At 37.8% G+C, this 21,824-nt stretch overlaps 1 protein-coding gene across 6 annotated transcripts in view; it reads right to left on the reverse strand.

Moving 5' to 3' along the window:
* Nucleotides 1–21,824, reverse strand: part of LOC117207111 (fasciclin-2) — a 171,465-nt gene that overhangs the window by 34,001 nt on the left and 115,640 nt on the right. The window contains exon 1 of one of the 6 annotated variants that reach the window (XM_033446997.1): nucleotides 2,660–2,779. The exons of 2 other annotated variants lie outside the window; for them this stretch is intronic. In XM_033446997.1, the coding sequence (XP_033302888.1) occupies nucleotides 2,660–2,750 (91 nt within the window). In that variant the 5' untranslated portion in view covers nucleotides 2,751–2,779. Of the gene's footprint in view, nucleotides 1–2,659; nucleotides 2,780–21,824 lie in introns of those variants that run through there. 3 more of the 6 variants (XM_033446996.1, XM_033447000.1, XM_033447002.1) reach the window with 3 other exon arrangements.

Here is a 21,824-nt window from a genome sequence, read left to right on the forward strand (position 1 = left end):
TGAGATTTTTTGAGTATCTCACAATTTCTTCTGATATTTTAGAATCTCATGATAGTAAAAAGGATTAAACTTGGATGTACATAACCCAGTTTGCCTACGGAGCATGGAGAAATTGTCTCGACAGTATTCTAAAGTCTGATTCACATTAACAGTTGAATCTAGGATTTTCAGTTTCTTTCAAGTTGATCAAAATCTGAGATTTTACCGAGGCATTCACACTAAACGATCGGAAACGATAAAATCTCGTTGCACTGTCTTTCATTTTATAGTGTTATATCGTCTCTGTTTCGATCCAAAATTTTGTTTTGTCAGATATATCACAGTATTTCTTGCGACTGAAATCATATATATGGTTCGCTGTAATTTCGTACAGATTCGATTAAACGCTCATCCTCCATATTCCGTCCCCGCTATTGACCGCGGTCTTGATCGCTAGCCACGGCTAACAGGTTTCTATTTGACTTAACCGAATCGCCTATTGTGTGCTCTCATTGGATTACGTGTAGGCGATTTTGATCGGTAACTATGACTTAACGCGATCTGACCGTACCGCCATCGCTAGTGTGAATGAAGCTTTAATTTGCCACAAGTATATACGCAACCGCAGGCTGACGATAATATCGTACACAAAGTAACGATTGTTTAAACAGGGAAAGGCTTGTACTCGTAGATTTAACCAATTGAAAAATTGTTAATTTTTATCTTGAGTAACAATTACTACGAATTAATAATTACCCGCGGATATTTATAGTTAAATATAACTTAAAACTAATTTTGGTAATTAGTATTGGTAATATAATATTGTAATAATTGTGGTAATTAAATTTGGTATTTTTGGTACGATATAGGTAAAATATTCCGAGTAAAACTATTATTATAATATTCACTACATAGAACGAACTTCTACTCTTTAGTGATATTTACAAAAATATGAAATTTTCCTAATCTACAGCCCGAGAATTGCAAACTAAGTTCAGTTGAACTTGGTAGCAGAACATTTTCATTCTTTCGATTAAAGTTCTCCACTCTGTACTATTATAGTGAAACGAGAGTTCGCTCTCCAGTACGTCTTCTATTAGATTTATTATTTCAAGAGGTAGAAAAAATACGCGGAAGTAATTCAAGGGAAACAATCGTAGAACAAGTAACATAATACAAAGAGGGAAAGCGGATTACGTGTACCTACAGGGGTTGTAGAAAATTGTCTCTGACTCACGACGTAGTTACACGACATACACTCTTGCCATAATGCATTATTGTGAGTCATAACTGTTTTCAACTCGTATACCTCTGATCATAACGATTCGAGTTATTCGTGGCACAGCACCAACGTCCACGAGTTACTCGAACGAGACACGGGATCTACGTGGTTAGGTTTAGGTTAGGGTTAGGTTTAGCTTAGGGTTAGGTTAATCCGGTATCATCCGCCGCCCTTCTCCCAGAGGGTGCGGGGCGTCTGTGAAGTTTTGCCGCACGTAGAAAAAGGGTTAAGTTAGGCTTAGGAACTTAGACATTTCTAGGATTTAGAAAAAGAAACAAGCTCATGGTCGGTTTCCACGATGCCAATATATCTGTTACAATCGACTCCTTTATAGAGGAGATGCACGCGTCAAGGTCGACGTATAGTCGATCCATTTCCAAGAGTATTGTATTGCCGATAGTCGCAACTAGAAATGTTATCAGGTTTAGGCTCGATGACTGTTTTGAGCGGTGATACTCTTCAGGATTAGCGCGGTTCTAACAATAAGAGACACTTTCTATTGTCCTTGTCCACCGTAGAGGATCGCGTGTATGGAGCTGATTAGTCGGAAATACTCGGCAGCTCACGATGTCCCATGAGGTACGCGAAAAGCGATAAGCGTTTTCTAGAAAGATCTGACCACGGATTTGGCAAACTGGTGAACTGTCTGGTAGAAGGGCTGACGATGTGTTAAAAAGCTCGAGGCATGTGCCGGAACTTTCGTGAGATTCAGATCGCTGAAGATCGACGTGCGTATTATTTAACCAGTTAACTATGGAATTTAGTCTTAGAAATCTCTCGTGGTGTCCCATCGTCGAGTGTTTAACTAAATACAAGCGACGACAATTACATGTGTGTCAAATACACCGAAATAAAGTTTCTGTTCGACGTGTATACTCGTCACATTCGGTTAACTGGTTGATATATCTTCATTGAAATTTGCATTCGCTTCCGAGTGGTTTTAAAGGAGACGATGCGTAAAGTAAACGATGGCACGATATTTAGGTGAAGTTGTTACATATATGCTACTGTAAGATCTGTTCAAAGGAAGTATGAAAGAAACAATCAACTGTTAATTGTATGTGTTTAGTACCTGCAAAAGTTATAAGGAGATCATATTAATTATAGCTAAATTGCGATTATACTAATAACTTTCAAAGTTAGTTTGTTGGTCAGCAAAGTATTGAATTATCTACTCGTTTCACCAATTGTAAAATTCTAATAAATTTTACTACGTTTAAATATCTTGCATTAGAAAATGCGTGTAACACGAATGAAATGATAGATTTATAAATAAAATAACTATAAAATAAAACCACCGAGGAACAACATTAAATCCGACCAATTGGGTCATCCTTCTCGTTAGTCCATTACTGCAGACGATCTGAATGAATGCAACGGTTGATCCAACCTTCTTACCCATACGATTGGAAGCACGTGGTGGTGGTGTAGCCCTGAGGACGTATAAGCACAGCACGGAAATGCAGATCGACGTCTCGGCGGCACCCATCCTCGCGACGCTTGGCGGATGCCACGAGTGCTTTTACGACAACATACGTGCGTCAACTATGACACCGGAATGCGGCTGGTTATGCCGGCGTAACACGCAACCATCCTTGGGTGCCCCGCCGGTACGCACAACAGGAAGCCAGAATTAAGCTAATTAATCGTGACGAGCGAAAGTACGGAATTGGTCTAACTAGGAAACGTTCCGAGAGGCATGTGTTCTCCTGCCGCTAGCCGACTAAACCTTTACGCGTGTCTACGGAAGGATCGACAACAATTTGCCAGAGGAATCTTGCAACTTGCGTTAGAAATCTTCCAAGTTGCTTTAAGGAGTAAATCTTAGGTTTTTACTTTCACGTAACACTCGTACGGAACTTTTGGATTAGCCGGTGTTAATTTAATAGGCTTGTAATTAAAATTATGAATAATGCGAGAATACGCTTGGAAAAATGTGTGTTAGGTTTGTAGCTTCATACGAGATTTATATAAATTGTTAATTTAACAAGTTGTCGATAGAAACTATAGAGAAATAGCGAGATGAATCTTCGAATTTGCTTTGAAAAATGCATGTCTCGTGTAAGATTTATAAGAGACTTTTACATTAGGTTTAGTTTAACGTGTTACAATGCTGAACATCAACCCTCTTGCATCACCTGTAACCCAGCAATTGATTTCAATCGTCGATTAAAACTAACCATCTAAAACAACATTGTCCAACGGTTTGAAGCTGTATGAAAAAACAAGCAAATCCATAAACGCGTAATCCATGTGAAATTGACAAAGAAGAACAACCGCTGTTCCGAACAATTGATTCTCATAACAATCAACAACGTTGGCATAGCAATTCGCCGAAAAAGCCACGGCCATCCGGCTATTTCGCTGCGTGTGATGCGAATTCGCGGCTGACGTAACCGGCGCGCGTTACGAAAATTGAAACTGTGTCAAATGAAACGACTTGTTAAAAAAAGATGTCGTTCTCGCTTTACAGCATTGTTTGCTCGTGGGACAGCCATTTTGCGGCGAGATATTCGCACATTGAATACGACGGTACGGCAATTAATTCGATGAAAGAGGAACAACAACATCGTTTGCGAGACCAACTGGAAGCGAAAACGTTCCGTGAGACGAGATGAGGGCAAGCAAGCCAGTTTCACATGTATATAATTTCCGGTCTGTGGTAGGGTCAAGGACGCGGAAATACCGTCGTCGGACGCCACTGGAATGGCATCTTCAGAGAGAAACTTCTTTAATTAAGGTGGAAGATGCGTCGAATCGAGACTTGGACCGGACTCTCGTTATCAAAGTATCGAACTTTCACGACGCGTTTTCGCGAAGTGCTTGGGGGGTGGATTAAGGGATGACAAAAATTGGGGGGCGTTACGTAGCGGAAGAACGCTTCCGAGATACTTTTTACGGCGTAGTAGATCGATGTTGGACGATTGGCTTGATGCAACGTGAAAAATAGCAAGGTTAGAGGAACAAGACGTTTTAGGCGATGTTTTGATAGACTTTTATGGGTTGTGATTGATGTCTGACGCTCTTACTTGTAAATTAGATTATTCTAAATAGCGTTATTTTTATTAGTAGCGGATAGAGATTTTCAGTTTCCGTGTCTATTATGAACTGTCTCAGAAGACGCGCGTTTACTCAAAAAGTCTGTCGGGTTTCATAGGTTGCAGTTTAGAAAGTTCGTGTACAACTTCTTTCTTCTGTCTCTCTAAAATCTACTGTATACGCGTCTCTGTTTCATTGTTGTCGATTTCTTAAAACAAAGAAGAGTAAAAATTGAAGAGAAGAAGAGATCGGATCGGAAGAATCACGTTGAAAGCTGTCGTAATAAAATAAAAGAAAGCTCCGATAACACATATGAAACACCGAAAAATATATTTTTTAATATTCGATCTTCTATTTCTTATTATTATTTAATGCTACACGTTTTCAATGGAACATCAGGTTCAAAATATCATGGGAAGAGTTGACGCAAGGCAAGTCAGGTAGTTAACGAGTAAACTAAACGGTACGTAATACGGGGAACGTTCTCGGGCTTACGGGAAGGATGATTCAAACGGAAAGTCCAATTTTCGGTCTTATGGTCTTCTCGTTTCGCGATAAGAAGTTCAGCGATCGACGAAGAGGGAGAGACAGATTTTGGCTTCGAAACAAGGATTACGAACCCCGTGAGAGGGAAATAGCCTGGTTCGAGACAGCTTATTTGTTGAAGTCGTTTAGGGAAACAACGGCACATGGCCGTGATAAGGTTGGCGAATTCATCATTTCCGGATCGCTTGGTCAAAAGGAGGAGTAGTAAAACGCGTGACACAAAGGGAGAGAAAATGGAAAGGTTCTCGTCTTCTTACATAGTTGGTACATGAATAATAAGATGCTGGAAGAGCAGACGTTCGATTATATAAATGAGATGCTCGTGGTAATGATCGCCCCGGATGCTTGCCTACCTCCGAATGGCCATTATCGTTGCTCCATTATCTCGTGATTTAACGAAATTTCCGGTTGGAACTACGGCGAGTCTTGATGAGTTTTGCTATAAACGATATCAATTATCGTTAAATCTTAATTGTTTGTATAAGGAATCAGGATTTTCTGTTCGAGTTCAGATATAGCTAATCCGTTCTGTAGGTGCAGTTTAGTACTATAAATACGAGTTGTACAGGAGCAGAAAATTGTATTTACGTGTTTGGAATCACAAGACACGAAGAAGAGATTGTATTTATTTTTCTTAATAGTATTTTGTGATTTGTCGGTTTAAAGCATCCAAAATACATACAGCCCATCTAGGTTCAATTATCTTGTTTCTCTAGCGTAAAGATCTAAAATTGCATAAACATTTACAGTTTAGATATGACGATCGATATATTTGAAATACTTCAGACAGCGACAACGATATAAATTTAATTGAAAAAGCAAATAAAACAGAGCATGTATGCGTAATAAAATAAAATATGTGAATAATTCATACATTGAATTTAAAAGTTGCCACCTTATATAGAACAGAAAATGTGACTCACTATATTTGTATGCAAAAATGATCGATACTGTTCGATTATTTTTCTCTTTTAAAGACACTTAAACACCCAGGCCATGAATAGAATAACGAAAAAAATCACAGATCCACCACTTCCATAACCATTTTTAATTCTCCCACTTTGTTTTCTGTCGATGTATCACACACCATTAATATCTCGCCGTAGCGGCAATATTTCGTTGGTCACAATGGACGTCGTCGGCCCCAAAAACTGCGCCATAATTTATGACTCTGCGAAACACGTCGACTATTACGTCATATAACAGGTCAACGGAAGATAGCTGGGGAAACCGCCCACTCATCGTAGCGCCCTCGATCATTATGATGTTATACGAAACTCATTCGACGACCATTCAACGACTATCGTACACAAAGCTATCCAAAAAATCCACTCTTATGCATCCTATGATCGTTTTACAAATTCGTCTGATTCATCCCGATATCATTCGTAAACCTACCCAGAGTGTATTTACAATAGGACGCCGTTGTCTGACCCTCGGAGCCCCTGAATTCGTCGTCTCTGACGAAGCACGACGTCCATCCGCCTTGGTCCGTGCAATTCCCTTCGAAGTTTTTGCGAAGAAATCCGGTAATTGGCCCGGGGCTTCATCAGAATCGTCTTCGAGGGTAAGAGAACGACCCTGAGAATCAGTCAGGGGTCGGAAAAGAAGGTACACGAAAATGGACCAGGAAGCAGCGTGACAGAGGGATATGGTTGGCGACGAGAAGGGAAGAGAGAGAAATATAAGGTAAGAAGGTTTGCGAAAGAGGGAGATTAAAGGAAGAGGAAAGGGGAGTAGGGAGGGGAGAATGTTTAAGGGTCAGGAAGAAAGGAAGAGAAGGTGAAGTAAGCTCAGAAGAGAAAGGAAAGTAGATCAAGGTCTGCGTCAGAGAAAGGTAGACATTTTTCTTCGAATGAAAATTGATATCCAGAGGAAGGTGACTCGAGGCGGAAGATGCGTATGAAAAATAAAAGGAAAACAAGGAAGGTGAAAGAGAGAAAGATGATGGGACAAACTCAGGGAATAGAAAGGACGAGAATAAAAATGAACCAAGAAGGTTTATGCCGCAGAGAGTGAAGCCAAAAAAGGTTATGTTAAAAGAACATGGAGAATAAATTGAAAAAAGGGAAACAACTGAGGGATAAGGAAGATCAGAAAAGGGAAAAAAGTGAAACCTAACCCAAATTAAGAATCGATACGCTAGAAAAAGATAAAGGAACGAGGTCAAATAGAGAGAACCATAAGAAGATAGAAACAGAGAGACAACACCACCCTCCTAGGACATCTTATTTACGTTAGTTAGGGTTTGTTGGCATAGTCACCCGAGGGGCCATTCAATGAACCTACCACCCTCTCTATTCCCAAATGCATCCACGTACATGTATACGTATATTCCAAGATTTCCTCTCCATCTAGTTCTAGCTGCCTGTTACCTTCACCCACGCGTCAAACACCCTCTGTGCGTCTCCTACCAACCTATCAACCGAATGGACGTGTAGCCCAGGAAACTACTACCTTAGAACCCAGCTAACCCAGCTTCGTTACTTACGCCGGCACCCTGTACGCACGACGCAGCGGGAGTTAGAGCCGAGTAAACTCGGCGACATGTCACACGAGCTGGAAGAATTCGATCTGCCGAGGGTCTGGAAACAGAGGGTGACCGAATTGGAAGAGGAGGGAGGATTTGATCAAATTCTGATATCGAATTGGCCGGGTAAGGGTGAAAAACGAGAGAGAGAGAGAGGGGGGAGGGAAGGAGGGAGAGAATCCTCGCGAGGGTTTACGAAATTTTCGGAGCTAGCTACTTCGCGCAAACTTGTCAGACCAAGTTGCCAAGATTCTGCCCGAAAGTTGCGTTTACTACCGGCGATTGTTAGTTTTGATCCGGATGGAGCATGGAAATGGACCGTGTATTGTGTGTAAAGTTCTGATGGAGGAAAAGGGAGATAGGGAGAAACGCACGATGGAAACTCGAGATTTGAGAAACGCGAGAACCTTGAAATCCAAAATTGTACTCGTCGCGCGATTGGAAATTCGTCTCCCTACTGGCGCGTTGCAACGAGTCCGAGTTTCGAACTTCACAAAGTTTATTTGTCAGTCGAATATCGCTGCCTGTTTATCGACATTGGACACCCTTGTACACTTTTATATCGGCAAACCCCTATGTCTCTCTATGTTTCTTTGAATTTTTATTTGATTTTCAATTTATTTTGTTTACTCTTTGGCGACGATTTTTATTTAAAAACGAAGAGTGGTTTGGAAAATGTTGAGTTAACCACTTGACACGTACATACCATGAGAATCTAAATGTACATCTTCAAGGCACGAAATTTATTCAAGGCCTTTTACACATATGTTACGTAAATTGAAAATTCATTAAAAATTGATTATATTGATAAAAATATACGCAAGGGAATACAAACTACGATAATGGTAGAAGACACAGGTAGGTAAGTCTGTAAGTAACTCGATATTATACGAACCTCCTTTTTGTAAGGTATATTCGCTTTAAGTTTCCCTGTACGTCGCTATACATGTTAGATTATTTGGAAAATTCATAGAAAAAATCAGAAAAGATTTAACCAAGACGAATCTTTTCTTGAAAAAAATTGTCCATTTGTTTCGATAATATTTTGTGTAGCTTTTATAGGTTTGTATTTCTTTTTTCTTAATATATAATATATTATTCGTAAATTCCCTCGATAAGTGCCATAAAATATCAAATCAAACTGCTTGACAATATAGTTAAATATCGAATACATCTCGGAAGCAAAAAATTGAAAAAGGAATTGAAAAAGATGTAGTTTAAATAAAAGGTGATACGTACATGAAAATTACATGAAAACGGGATAATCGCATTTATAATGATCGTGACAATCCTTTAATGTTAACGTCGTGTTTTGCATTTTCGCCCTTAATGTTAAAATGAAAATGCGTGCCGATCGTGAATTTCGTTTCGATTTAATTCATTTTGACCGACGCTGAACGAGAGAGAAACAAATTGGTACCGGAATCGGTGAAATAAAATACGGTTCAGTTATTTCCTTTTTGCATATCGGAACGTGCAATGCTACCGACTACCGGAATTAATTGAACAGTCAGGCGCGCTACATGGAATTTTTTACCAAAGGAAATCGCGTTGTTCACCAGCTATATTGTTACATTGTAACGAATACACAGGAAATATCGAAATGCCTCCAGTTTAACTTTTAACGAAATTAATATTTGAGATATCGACAACCTGTCTTCCCGTAATCGACTAATTTTCTTCCCTTAATACGCGCTAATAAGCCGATCAATTAATTGTAATATGAGCTGACAACCTTTCGATGAAAGAGTTTCACCATCGTTCATCCCGTACAGCACAATTTTCACCAATTCTTTAATTAGAATTAGTCGAACGATTTTACGAGATTCATAGTTTTCAAATATCTATAGAATCGTAGATTTCCTGTATATTGGAAATTCACGTGTTTTACGGGCAACGGTTAATCTCTAAAAGAAGTCGAAATCCTTTTCGTTCCGTAGTGAAACGCGTAAAGCACGAATTAAGACGTTATTTCTTTTTAAGTTAAAATTTAGAAAAGGTCGTCTATGAATTACTACGTATAACGATGCATAACTCAATTTATAATTGTAGTAAATTATGTATTAAATAACTGCATAAACATAGACAACTCATACTTAAGTTACCCAAAATTATCAATTTAGTACAATAACCATAAACTGTCTATAAACAAGTAAAACGACCCTTAACGACACATAAATAAATAAACTGCAAATGAAATCCATTCCATACCCTCGAACGATACATCTCACACGTCATTTCCCACGAATCGTATCTCAAAAGAACTTTCCATCTTCTCCATCTGCTGACACACACGATTTGGAGTATCTTGGAATCGCGCACTCGAGCGCATCCCCATAATCGAGTTCCCTACTGTATTTAAATCGATCGTCTTCGTCTGGGAACAAAGGATTTCTCAAAAGAGGACGGGGGAAGGAGGGGGGGGTGATGTTACGTCGTTTTCGCGAGGTCAAAGGAATCGTAGACGGAAGATTGGATTCGAAACCGATACGTCGAAGAGACACGGAAGAGGGTTGGAGATCTGGACGCTTGCACCCCCTTCGATCTTTCAGTTCCGAAAGTTTCTCGATTAACCCTCGCGAATTCGATGGCTGGGTCATTTTTGACTCAGTCGACTTAAATATACTCGTATATTAGTGTAGGATTTTTATTACAATTAGTTTATTTACAATAAATGGATTAAACAGATGTTGATTAAACAGGAAACGATGGTTGTTTAACGTGGACTAATCACAATAACGTATTATAATTCAGACGATTAGATAGTTAATTGGCAAATCTCGTCATCAAGGATCCAACGCTCTATCGACAACACTAGCAACACATTGACTTCTCAACTCACAATGACTGTTAATTTGTTTTTGTCCCTTAGCAATCCCTTGTCTTTTGTCTTAGCCTCGTGTGTTTTATCTTAGCCTCACCATGCACATGTTGCGCAACCGCTTGTTTATAATTCGCCCGACACTCCCCAGGCCCTTTGTCCACAATACTACATTAGGATGGCGGGATAGGAACTAGGTGATTATCTTCTAATAGTGAAACATGTTTATACTGTTGCACATTATGCACGGAAAAGTTCATTTTAGGGCCAATTTAAGATAACTATGTTTCACTAAAATTTGTCGTATTTAACATTCCATTTACTCGTGACATTAATATTCTAATCGGATTTTTATGCATTTATAGACAATTTAAAGACACGTAAGATAATATGCGATATATAAAATATTCAAAGCAGAATATTCGTTGCAAAGCATAATATTTTATAAATGAAACAAGCTGGTATCAAAATTCTCTGTTTTACTTATATTCGTACAAATATGATACCGCATAAGAATCCATGGTTCATCAAATAGTTCCGTTATTCTTACTTTTATGATAACGTATAGAATTAATTTTCTCAAGAAGCGGGGAATCATATTCCATATTTTCAATATATTCTTTCACTTATAATTACTCTCTCGTTGATTATACCGTAATTACTGACACTTTATGTATAGCTTATGACAATGGTTTATAAACGAAAAAATTAGATTGCTTATAATAACAGTTTATGAACAACAAATAGATAAGATTCGGTTTATCGGTATGTGTCGATCTTGATCAAATTGGTGTCTCGAAAGTTCGTCGATTATGTCGCGGCCAGGGATCGTTTCGTTGTAATCTGGTCGACAAACTCTTGCGATTAAGTAGCTCGATATAACGTGACGGGATAATGAAGTGGTCGAAGGGTTGTGGCCGGTTCCATAAACCGAAATTACACGCGCTAATGCGAACGGAGTATAGGGTAGTGGTTTTCCAAGCCGACGAAACTTCGAACAGCGCGAGTGCACGCGGATTATCCGCCTGTGCATGCTTCGTTGACCGGAGAAAGGTGTTCCGTTATTAATAGCAATTAAGCAAATGGAGCCTGGCTCTTGGAATTTCATTAGATTGGGTTGCAAGGGTGGCCGGAGGGTGCATGAATTTCTCGTTAGATGTATATAGGTGTGAATGACAAGTGGTTGATGGAGCTGCAACTTCGAGATGGAGCTTCGATTCTGGGTAAGACGAGTATGTGAGCGGTCGATGAAACGTGTACCATCGTTTTAGTGGATGTAAGGTAGTGTTTGGATTGTTGCAAGTTTAATGAGTCATGTAGGAGAATTAATCGTTTCATTGGATTTTATAGGAGGGCTATCGAGGATGGGATTGCCTTTTGAGAAAGTGCTAAGAGTTTTAATCGAAGAGTATTAATCGAATACCACAAGACGAGGCTTATGTTTTGGGAAAAATTAGAAAGAATTAATTAAATTAAAGAATTAGAAAAATTAATGTCAAATACTCTGGATTATTTTGAGTAAATTTTAATACCCACTAATTTCATAGAATTCAATCAATTATTCTAACTTAAAACAGTCTTATTTGCATGAAGTACATTTACGTTTTCCATAACATTATTTTATTTGCGTTATATTATACCATAATCATGTAAATTAATTAAATGTATTTAAATATTATGTAATTGTAATTTAAATATATTTAGATTATTAAGATTATTTTAAAGCGTTTAATATTTTGTGCGACTTCCTCTCGCTGTGTCGACAGCAAGCGATTCCGAGAAAGCTCTAGAATAATTGTTTAGTAAACTCCCTTTATGCTTTATTCATATTTCGCTATTTCAAAAATTTCATTTCCGTGTCTCCTGACATTACGGCGACTGTTCCATGGCATTTGCATCGAATCTTTATTTATCGTAGTATCTTTTAAAAATCGTGAACCAGGAAAGAATTACAAGTAAAAAGAAAGAAAGAAGTACGTTTAATTACCATTACGAAATTAATAACCTAGCAAAATGCAACTTTTGTATAGCGTAAGGGATAGAAAAATTAGAAAATTAGGAAAGTGCAAAAATGTGAAGGAAGTCATCAATACTATAATCAAAGTACGATTTAGATAGAGATTCTACGTGATACTGTATGAAGGTGCTAAAAATATGCTTCAATTATCATTATGAAACCAATAATTTAGAATGCAGATAGTAAAAACTAAAGCTTCCACATAGTTTTCGCAAGAAGGGAAAGAAAATTTCCTAAATTTGACGCATGTAGAAATGCGAGAAGGTTAGCAGCAACACTGTACAGATATCTACGGCATGTACAAAACATTCAGAAATATCAAGTTTGAGAGAAAGCTACTATAAATCGTTGACGTTAGTCGTAGTTTGTTTGCGAGTTTTAGGTAAAAGTAAGGAAGCCGTGAAGTGAGGGATGATGGGAAGTGAGTTCCGTATGAACATTTGGCACGTGGCTCGGCGAAGCCACCAGAAACAAGCAATTTGACTACAAGGCTTCCGTCTAAAACGGGCTTTCCGAGTGCCTCTAAAATAGGATATCTCTATGTAGAAACGAAGTTTACACGACAGCGACCACGTGAACTAATGAGCTTCAACTCTCTGACGAAATAGCAAAGGCAAATTTTAATGAAAAATTCATCTCTTCGTTGTGTTTGCAAATTATAAATAAATATTTAAATAAATAAAAAAGATAATTTCTACCTGTTGCCGTTAAAATTTCTATCTAACATACGTCGAAAAGAAAAGGGGAAAAGGATCTGGACGCTAACAAAAAGTCCAACGTGTTCTAAAACAGCCGAAGCATCTGTGTCTTACAACGCTGACGTTTTTCTTCGCCATCGATTTTCTCGATGATTCACGATGTTCTTGTTCCACGCTCGTTTAACTTTGATCCGCGAGAAAACGCGCGCGGGAAGGACGAAAAGGACCACGAAGAAAGAACCAGTAAAAGTCTTCCTGTGTAGCATTTAATTAGAAACGGCTTATCTCTCCGAACAAGAACGTACTAGCACGTTCTAGAGAGAAAGAAGTTTTTATCGGGGTTTCTCCACAGTGTGCCTTTCAGCCATGACATGCAGTGGAGTTTAGAAGGCTGCCTTGTTACCTTTCTGTAGGCGTGTGCTTTGATCGAGGGAACGTTTCCATTCGAACGATCCCTGCACAGGTTTCTACGTTTCGGCAGAATTTAATCGACGAGTCGTACGAGTCTGTCTTGACAACTGGGTCTTCGAGATCGAATTTCGAAACGTTGTTTCAAAATAAAATACACATGCATTTTGCCTTAATTTGTTCTTACACCCGCAACCTTTCTTCACTATCGGAGAAATTAAATTGCAGTATTCGATCTTGCTCTGAAAAGCTTTCGATTATTTTTAGAATTAGAAAAATATGTGTATTTAATGGCATTTTGGATATTTTTTACCGCATTGCATGCTTCTTTTTTTCGTTCGAAATTTCCTAACGCTTACCATCCTTCGAGAAAGGTATTAAAACTTAGGGTGATTTTATTTCACGATTTTTGGAAACATTCCTCATATTATGAAACATACTTGCGAAGAAATAGACATCTTTTTACCGAAGGTAAAATAAAATGATATTTAAGTCTGGAATAAAGGAAAGATTATGTTGCGTTAAAAATGAAAAACCAGTACAGCAAAGATTTCGATAGATTTGGGTTAATACTCGCGTAGGTATGTTTTAAAATAATTAAAATACGCTGAAGCTTCGTTCCTCCAAAATTGGCAAATCTTTTAACGAAGAAGCGTGGAGATTTTTCTAGGAAATAGATCGCAAAATATTACAAAGATTATAACAGGATTAAATGTATATCAAATGGTTAATACATTATTTCGTTGAATTTTTCTAAGAAATAAAATAACTGTGTCATAAATTAGATTATGGTATCAGTAATAGCACAAGCACATAGTCTGCAATTGTTCCTTTGCTATAACTTATTCACTTGCGATTCAAAATTGGCTTAAAACGTTTTGGTTGAACGAATAAAATAGAATATATATAGGTCGACAGATGATATTACTAATTTTCTACAATTTCCACAATTCTAAATCTAGAAGATGATGAATAATAAATATAATTATTACAGATTAATAGACATATATAACTTTTCGTTAGAACTTCTTATTCATTCATGATCTGCAAAGTGCTAGTTACGAATGTCTTCGATGAAAAGATAAATTAAAGCTATCGATCCGCAGATAGCATAATCAATTTAACCGATTGATGGATAATATGATAGCTACAATCTCGTGTAGTAGCATTCCATTTATTTGAAACCGCTGTGGAGTAAATACTTGGCATAACTGAAGTTTATGTCAACTGTATTTTTCATTTGAACAATAGGATTTCACGTTACCATAGGCGAATTCGATCGATGAGAGTGCCACCAAAAATTAATTTAATCCGACGCTGAAGCTAAAGTTTCAATAGAGTTTTAATGAACGAACTTTCAATTAATTCCATTCCGATTTAATGGAATTCAAATAATTGCGGGTTTCAATCAATATAGTTGCAATTAATAGAGTTCCAATTTAATTAAATCTTAATAAATAAAACTTCGATAAATGAAATTTCAATTAATAGAGTTCCAATTAATAGGCTTCCAATTAATAGGCCTCCAATCAAATACAGTTCCAATGAATGGAGTTCGAATTTAATCAAGTTCCAATAAACGGAGTTCGAATTAATGGAGTTCCGTCCAGGACTTCCAATCGATAGATTTCCAGTAATTGCAATTCAGATAAATAAGCCTATGTCCAAATCTACATAACTGCGCTTATATCCAAATTTTACACTAATTCCATTATCTTAAATTAGTTTCCATAATTAATCCAATTAATTTCCATAATTGCTTGCTTAAATCGCTGACTACATACCTAAAAAGTCTACTGTATTACTTAATTCTATCGTCGTCGCGTTTCGACTATTAAAATTTTAATAATAAGACGGCCCAGCGAATTGTACGCAATGTTTCTTCGACGAGGCTGCGAATTCATCGTACACTCGAAGGGACGGTGGTTCATCGTTTGAGGAATGCGATAGCGGGGTGTTCATGAACGTCTGGCTGTGTCCGCCGGGTTAAATTGAGAATTCCATTGAGCAGGGGCGATGCAAACAAGCGTATCAAAATACACGGTATATATGTACACGGTAAGCACATTCGTAAGATACATCCGGAGGGATAGAGAGTAAGAGATTCGATATTGTTATTAAAACGCGAGCTGCCAGCGTTATGAACTTGGAGTGCGAGTGTCGAGAGTTCGCTGAAAGGGGAATATAATTATTCGCGGAAATATGCGAAATGTATAGAACTATCCCAGCTTTTATAACATACGCTAGCTGCGGAAATAGTTGTTCAATAATGGAGAATTTACTTCAGACTTTCTATTTAATATTCGTACATCCATAAATTCATTTATTATATCGATTTATGGTTCTTGTTAAAATTTATAATTACCTAGCAGTTTAAACGATTCATTAGAATGAAAATTACATGGAAATTTGTAAAAATTGACGATTTCATAAAGTTGTTGTGGCTTCATAATGAGCCTAAGGAGATTAACCACGTGCTATATGACTCACGGAACCTGTTTAGGTTGTAATGGAGTGTACGATTTCCTCTCATAGAGACGGAGACGTTTTTCTTTTAGAATGATTATCGAATCAGATTTCTTACACGTTTTAAACGAACAATCCAACGTAAAAACGTGATTTATGAAGGGTCGTTTCTTTTTTACCACCATTTTTTAATTACCACGAGAGTGTAATTATTGCCTCATTTTCATTAATAAGGATCGTCAAAAATATTAAAATCCTATACTTGTTATAATATCGAATTGAAAATCATCGAAGAAATTCATTATCATATATTTCATATTCAATTTTACAGCCTTCTTCTACAATGTTCGATATAATTAAATAGCTTTACGTTCAAACCACATTGCCTGGAATTACTAATCAACAGACTGTTGAATTACAGCTATCATTTAGCGTTTTTTAATTTCGAAACCTTTAATGTCGATATCACCCAAGCTGTTACACGATAAATTTTTCCTCTTTTCGAGACATCCAATATCCTACATCGCTCGAATATCACTCAACGCGTGTTTCATTTGACGCATGTTTAATTTCCAAACCTTCAATCTCCCGTATCGCTATTCTAACAGTTTTCAAAAAACACTGTGCACTGTAAATCCACGTTTCGAATAATTCTTCGACTCTCGTCCATCTCACCTAAGCCAGGCCATACCTTGAAAAACTAAAAAAGAACCGGAAGGCACGTGTTTAGCTAGAAAACCAAATAAAAGCACCGGTTTTGTTCACCTCCCAACTTTCTTCCTTTTTCTCGCCAATTTATTTCTTTCTTTCCTTTTTTTGCAAAATGAAAGCGCCCTCGTTGGAATTGTAGCGTAAATACGTGGGAAACTAATTGCAACGTCTGAATGCTGGGACAATGGGAACATTTAAGCCGCGCTTCACCCGCGCGCGGTAAGTTCCGGAGCTGAACACGGATGAAATTCCAAACTGTCTCCCGTAAGCCACACTTCCGTTTGAATATGATCCGTTGTCGTCGGTGCTCTCCTCTGTGCTCCATCGAAACCACCGGATATCGATTAAGCTACATTTCCATAGTTTCTCGACTAATTTTACCCACCGGTACATGCTTAGGCGCCTGCGATTGTTTCGAGCGATTTCGCGTTCTATCTACGTTCATTGTACAATGTACACGTCTTGCAACTCCACGCTCGAATTACGTGCACGGAAGTTGTCAAAGACTGTCTTTGTGCGGCCTGCGACCGTTTATGGAGAACATCCGGTTTAAACGAAAGTGTTTCAACATTCTCTACAATTTCGGCGCGCTTGTGAAAAGCAGGAAATGCGACTTGTACTTTTTCATTGCATTTATATGAACTACACACAGCCTCATTTTATCGATAAAATTTGCAATTTTGTTACTTTTACTCCTTTTCCCTCCTCGTTCCCTGATGACTTCAACCCAAACATCCGCAAACCTCTTAACCTTTTACTTAAAATCAGTAAAATGCAGTGAAATTTGCATAGGAAAATCAGACGTCCGAATGCTTTATACTTTCACGACGAACACGAGCGAACGTGTCAAGAGATTAGATCGAACATCTAAAAGAATCGAAGAGGCATTTTTCCAGCGTTCCAGAGCATTCGTCGTATGTTTTGCGATTCGGCGAGCGATCGTCAAACGGTGAACGAATGCTCGTTTACACTTTCATTTTATTAAATTTTAGTAGAGCGGGGCACGCGCGACCATTCGCTTATTTGGTCTACTGCAGACACATTAAAATACACACCTGAGGCGAAATAAAAGGAAGTTGAAATTAAAATAAGCCCGTCTCACGCGAAGCAGGATACCCGTTTGCACCATAAAGCATGATAAAAAAGAAAAATGAGTGTTGGGAAAATTCGTATGAAGCTTGATATTCAGCGAAGTATTCGTGCACAGCACGAACAAACGAGGCGTACAACACGTATTTAGTCGGCATCCTCTGCATTATTCGGTCTGTTCGAGGCTGGTTTTCCACGGCACCAAAAAGCCGCGAACTCAAACGGCTCGAGCTGATTGCCAATTTCGTCGAACATATTTTTCCCAGCCACGTTTCGTTTATCATCCCCCGGGCTCGTTCTCCACCGTGTTTTTCCCCACCCTTCCGTAGCACGGATACGCCTCGCGGGAGAGATCCATTATAAACCGGCGAAAAAAAGCGCGGCTTGCTAAATATAATGCCACCGTCCCCGGTCCAACGAGACGCATCGTCAAAAACAAATCCGAAAATGGATCCCCGCGACCGTGAACTCACTGTTTTTCCCTCGGCCAGCGAGCCACTGCGTTAAAAAACAAACGCAGCCAACGATCTCTGTTCATTCTGTTCGCGTTTGCAACATGAATTTTGGCCACTACACGACAAAGTTATTCGTGGCTCACTATGGATATTATTCAGACGTATTAAATTTCTCGACAATCTGACGGTGTTGCGGGAAATGGCATTGATACAGAATTTTCAGGCAATTGTCGGTTTACTGGGATTTTAGATTGGATTAGGAAAATGGTGCAGGGCGTGTCAAGAAATATTACTACAAGTAATATTTCTTAATAGTAGTTAGTAGTAGAGAAGTATTTGCAGTAATTTGCAGAAAGTTAACGAGTAGACTGTGTTTATGCAAATTAATAAGTTCGTAAATGTAATTAAAGAAGCGGAGAACCTAAACAGAAATTTGTCGTACAGCAAGTATTCTAAGTATTTATAATATGTAGAAATCGTTTATACATGAAATTTGTCTGATCAAGGATTGAGTTATTCTTCTCGCATGTCATTATTTTATGTCGTCATGTAACTTAGCTTTCATGTAAAAGCTATACAACCAGGAAGCAATTTATTTAATTAATTTTATTTCTCGATAAATTCAAATACACGTATCTTCGCGGTTTTTTAAAATTCTTTACAACCTTCTTGAAGATGTTGAGATCTTGGAGATGATGCACTTTCCAGTACATGAAATATTTTGTATATCTTCGCATCTTACGTGCATTCTGTACATTTTTACACTTTTAAACTTCCCATAAACGTGATACTTTGGTTTGTTCTTGTTTCGATGTTTCAAAATGGTTGCTATTAGTATAGCAATACGGTCGTAAAGGAACTACCCAAGTGCCTATTACTCGACACTGTAAATTAAACACATACAAAGTGATTTCCTAAGTTCAAGAGCAATTCTGAGTTTCTATTGTAGTTATTGTCGTTGGAAAAGATCGACCGTCGCTATTCTGCCTAGAATTTCTCACATAAATCCAAGTTCGAGTTTCCAGAGTTCGAAGTTAAGTTTAAAGGAACGATAGCAAGTTCAAAATTACAAAGTGAATAGTGACAAGTATCTGTTTAGTTTTGAAAAGATAGCTCGTGGGATGGAATCGACTTCCGACTTTAGAAGTCCGATAATTTTGTTATATAAACGTGGCGAAACTTGGAAGGTATTGTTAATGCATTAAAAGTACGTTAAAAGTATGCGGGACCGCTGTCTATTCAACCATTGAACGAGAACGTTTTATTGGAAATTGAAGACGCATTTTATCGGCGATCGTTACGGCGATGAAAACCGCACTCAAAGCTCAGGCTTGAGAGCAGTTTCTGAAATATCCTGGGAACTAGAAGTTGTAAGAGAACGCAACTTTTCTTTCGTATTGTATATTTTACAACAGCAAATACCATAATACCTGCTTTTCGTATCCTACACACACGTATATACAGGGTGGTTGGTAACTGGTGGTACAAGCGGAAAGGGGGTGATTCTACGCGAAAAAAGAAGTCGAAAATATAGAATAAAAATTTTTCGTTTGAGGCTTTGTTTTCGAGAAAATCGACTTTGAATTTTCGCTCGGTACGCGTGCGGTACGTTATAACGGATCTCACTGTAGATCGTTGTCTCGATGGAAAAATTAAAAAAAAATAAAAAGATAAAAAAAATTTTGTTCTATATTTTCGATTTCTTTTTTCGGGTAGAATCACCCCCTTTCCGCTTGTACCACCAGTTACCAACCACCCTGTATATATATATTATACGTATAAATAGAGGATACTTACGGCTAGCTGTATATGTATATACGTATAATGTCTACATTATACGTACAATATACTATAATATATGTATACATATATATACACATATTAGAATATATGGATAGATATTATATACATGGCCGTAAATATCAGGGCAGCTATAAGTTACATTCATTGGAAAACTCGAATAAATTTTATCTTACCTTGCTGTCTTGCACTGTAAAGCACATGTGACGCGAATAAAATAATATGTTCTAATAAAATAATAATAAAATAAAATTTGTAGAATATAACAGCTGTAAGAAGCATTATCGATTTGTATTACGTATGAGCAAGTATTGCAATGGCCGCTAATGTGCATACGCGTATAATATAAATGTACACACATATTATAGATGAAAGAAAGTAGAAACAGCCCTTTCATAATCCAATTATGCATTTAAATTTTGCTTTACCATTTCCCCATTTATATCGTTATGTACGTGTACGAGAAGTACGAGCTAAAAAGGACGGTCTGAGACGAAGTCACGATAATGCCTCTCCCCTTTTCTCTCCACCTTTAAGCACTACACACAATTACGCGGAGAGCGAGAAATCCTTGAAAAGAAAAACGCCTTTGCCGTATGATCATCCTCCTCCTCTCCCTGGCCTCCCCCTTATGACGAATCGATGAAATGAGCACACACAGCACACGCTCTACCGTCCCTAAAAGGCGGCGCCTTCAAAGCGGTAAGACTCGTTAAAGGCGAATCTCTTCTCTGCTTCTTTTTTTCCTTTTTCCAGCCTCGCTCTGTCGCTACTCTCGTTACGCGTCGTGCACGTGCTACACACGATCGTGTCGGTGAGCATAAGTCGGTGAAAATAAGGGGGAAGGGGGCAAAAAAAAAAAAAGAAGAAAGAAAGGAGGAGGAAGAAAGAGTTGGTGGGCGGATGATTGGAAAGAAAGAGGGCTCGCGATACTGAAATTATGGGGTTCTGGCGAGGGGTTAATAGGTTGCCGGGAACTGGGTATTCCGTGATAATGGGGTAGTTTGCTGGAAGACGCGAATGTAGAGGAAGTTGCATCAGATTGTCGCTATTGTCGAAGAAAATTGGATGCATTAGAGAAAACTTGCGAGCATCTTGGGGAAATTGGGGGTTCTGATTAAATGGAAATTTTTATTGTTTGTAGCGAAGAAGGTTAAAGTTGATTGAAGTCTCTCATGGTGCAATTGCGGTAGAAGTGAGATAGGAACTTAGAACAGTTGTTGGATATTTCGAAAAAATGATATATCATGAATATTATATCATAATATTATATTTATATATACATATAATATTCGTGATTGTGACCATGGGAAAATAATTGGAGATTATGATCGGATATAGAAAAAGATGAGATATGAAGATTAGAATGTGAAAAGGAATGTTGGTAGATCTTGAAAAATTGAAATCAGAGAAAATTGACTTTGATCTTGAAGATGTCCTTAAGATTTTTAGGATATAATTGTGACAGGAGAATTTTAGAAATTTGGGTTATATAATTTTGTAGCTTAAAGAATGCATCATTCCCGTAGATTATTAGTTCAACTATGGGAAAGTAATAAAAATTTCTAAGTAAACTACGGATATACAGGAACTTGATTTAAAAAACTAGACTATTAACTGACGATTTTTGTTGGATTTCTGCAACCATGACAAAAGATAGGCGGAATAAAATTCTTGGAAAGCATCACAGTTGCTTATTTAAAAAAAGAAAAAAAATTGGAATATTGCAGCAGTTTATAACCGTGTCTATGGGAAAGTAATTGATTCTGCTTTATTGGTAATTAGGGCATAAAACGATTCTTGAAAAAGATTTATTGGAGAGAAAAAAAAGTAACTGGAACAGAAGTAACAAAAATATAAACGGGTTACGATCGAATTAGTAATGGTTGCGGTCACGAAACGTTGGCAACAGTTACGGTTCTGAAAAAAAAACGAAACCCAGACCAAAAGCAGAACGATTATTACAGGCTGCTATTGTGAAAG

This window comes from Bombus bifarius, unplaced genomic scaffold (genome assembly GCF_011952205.1).
Source record: "Bombus bifarius isolate JDL3187 unplaced genomic scaffold, Bbif_JDL3187 scf7180000008022, whole genome shotgun sequence".
Lineage (NCBI taxonomy): Eukaryota > Metazoa > Arthropoda > Insecta > Hymenoptera > Apidae > Bombus > Bombus bifarius.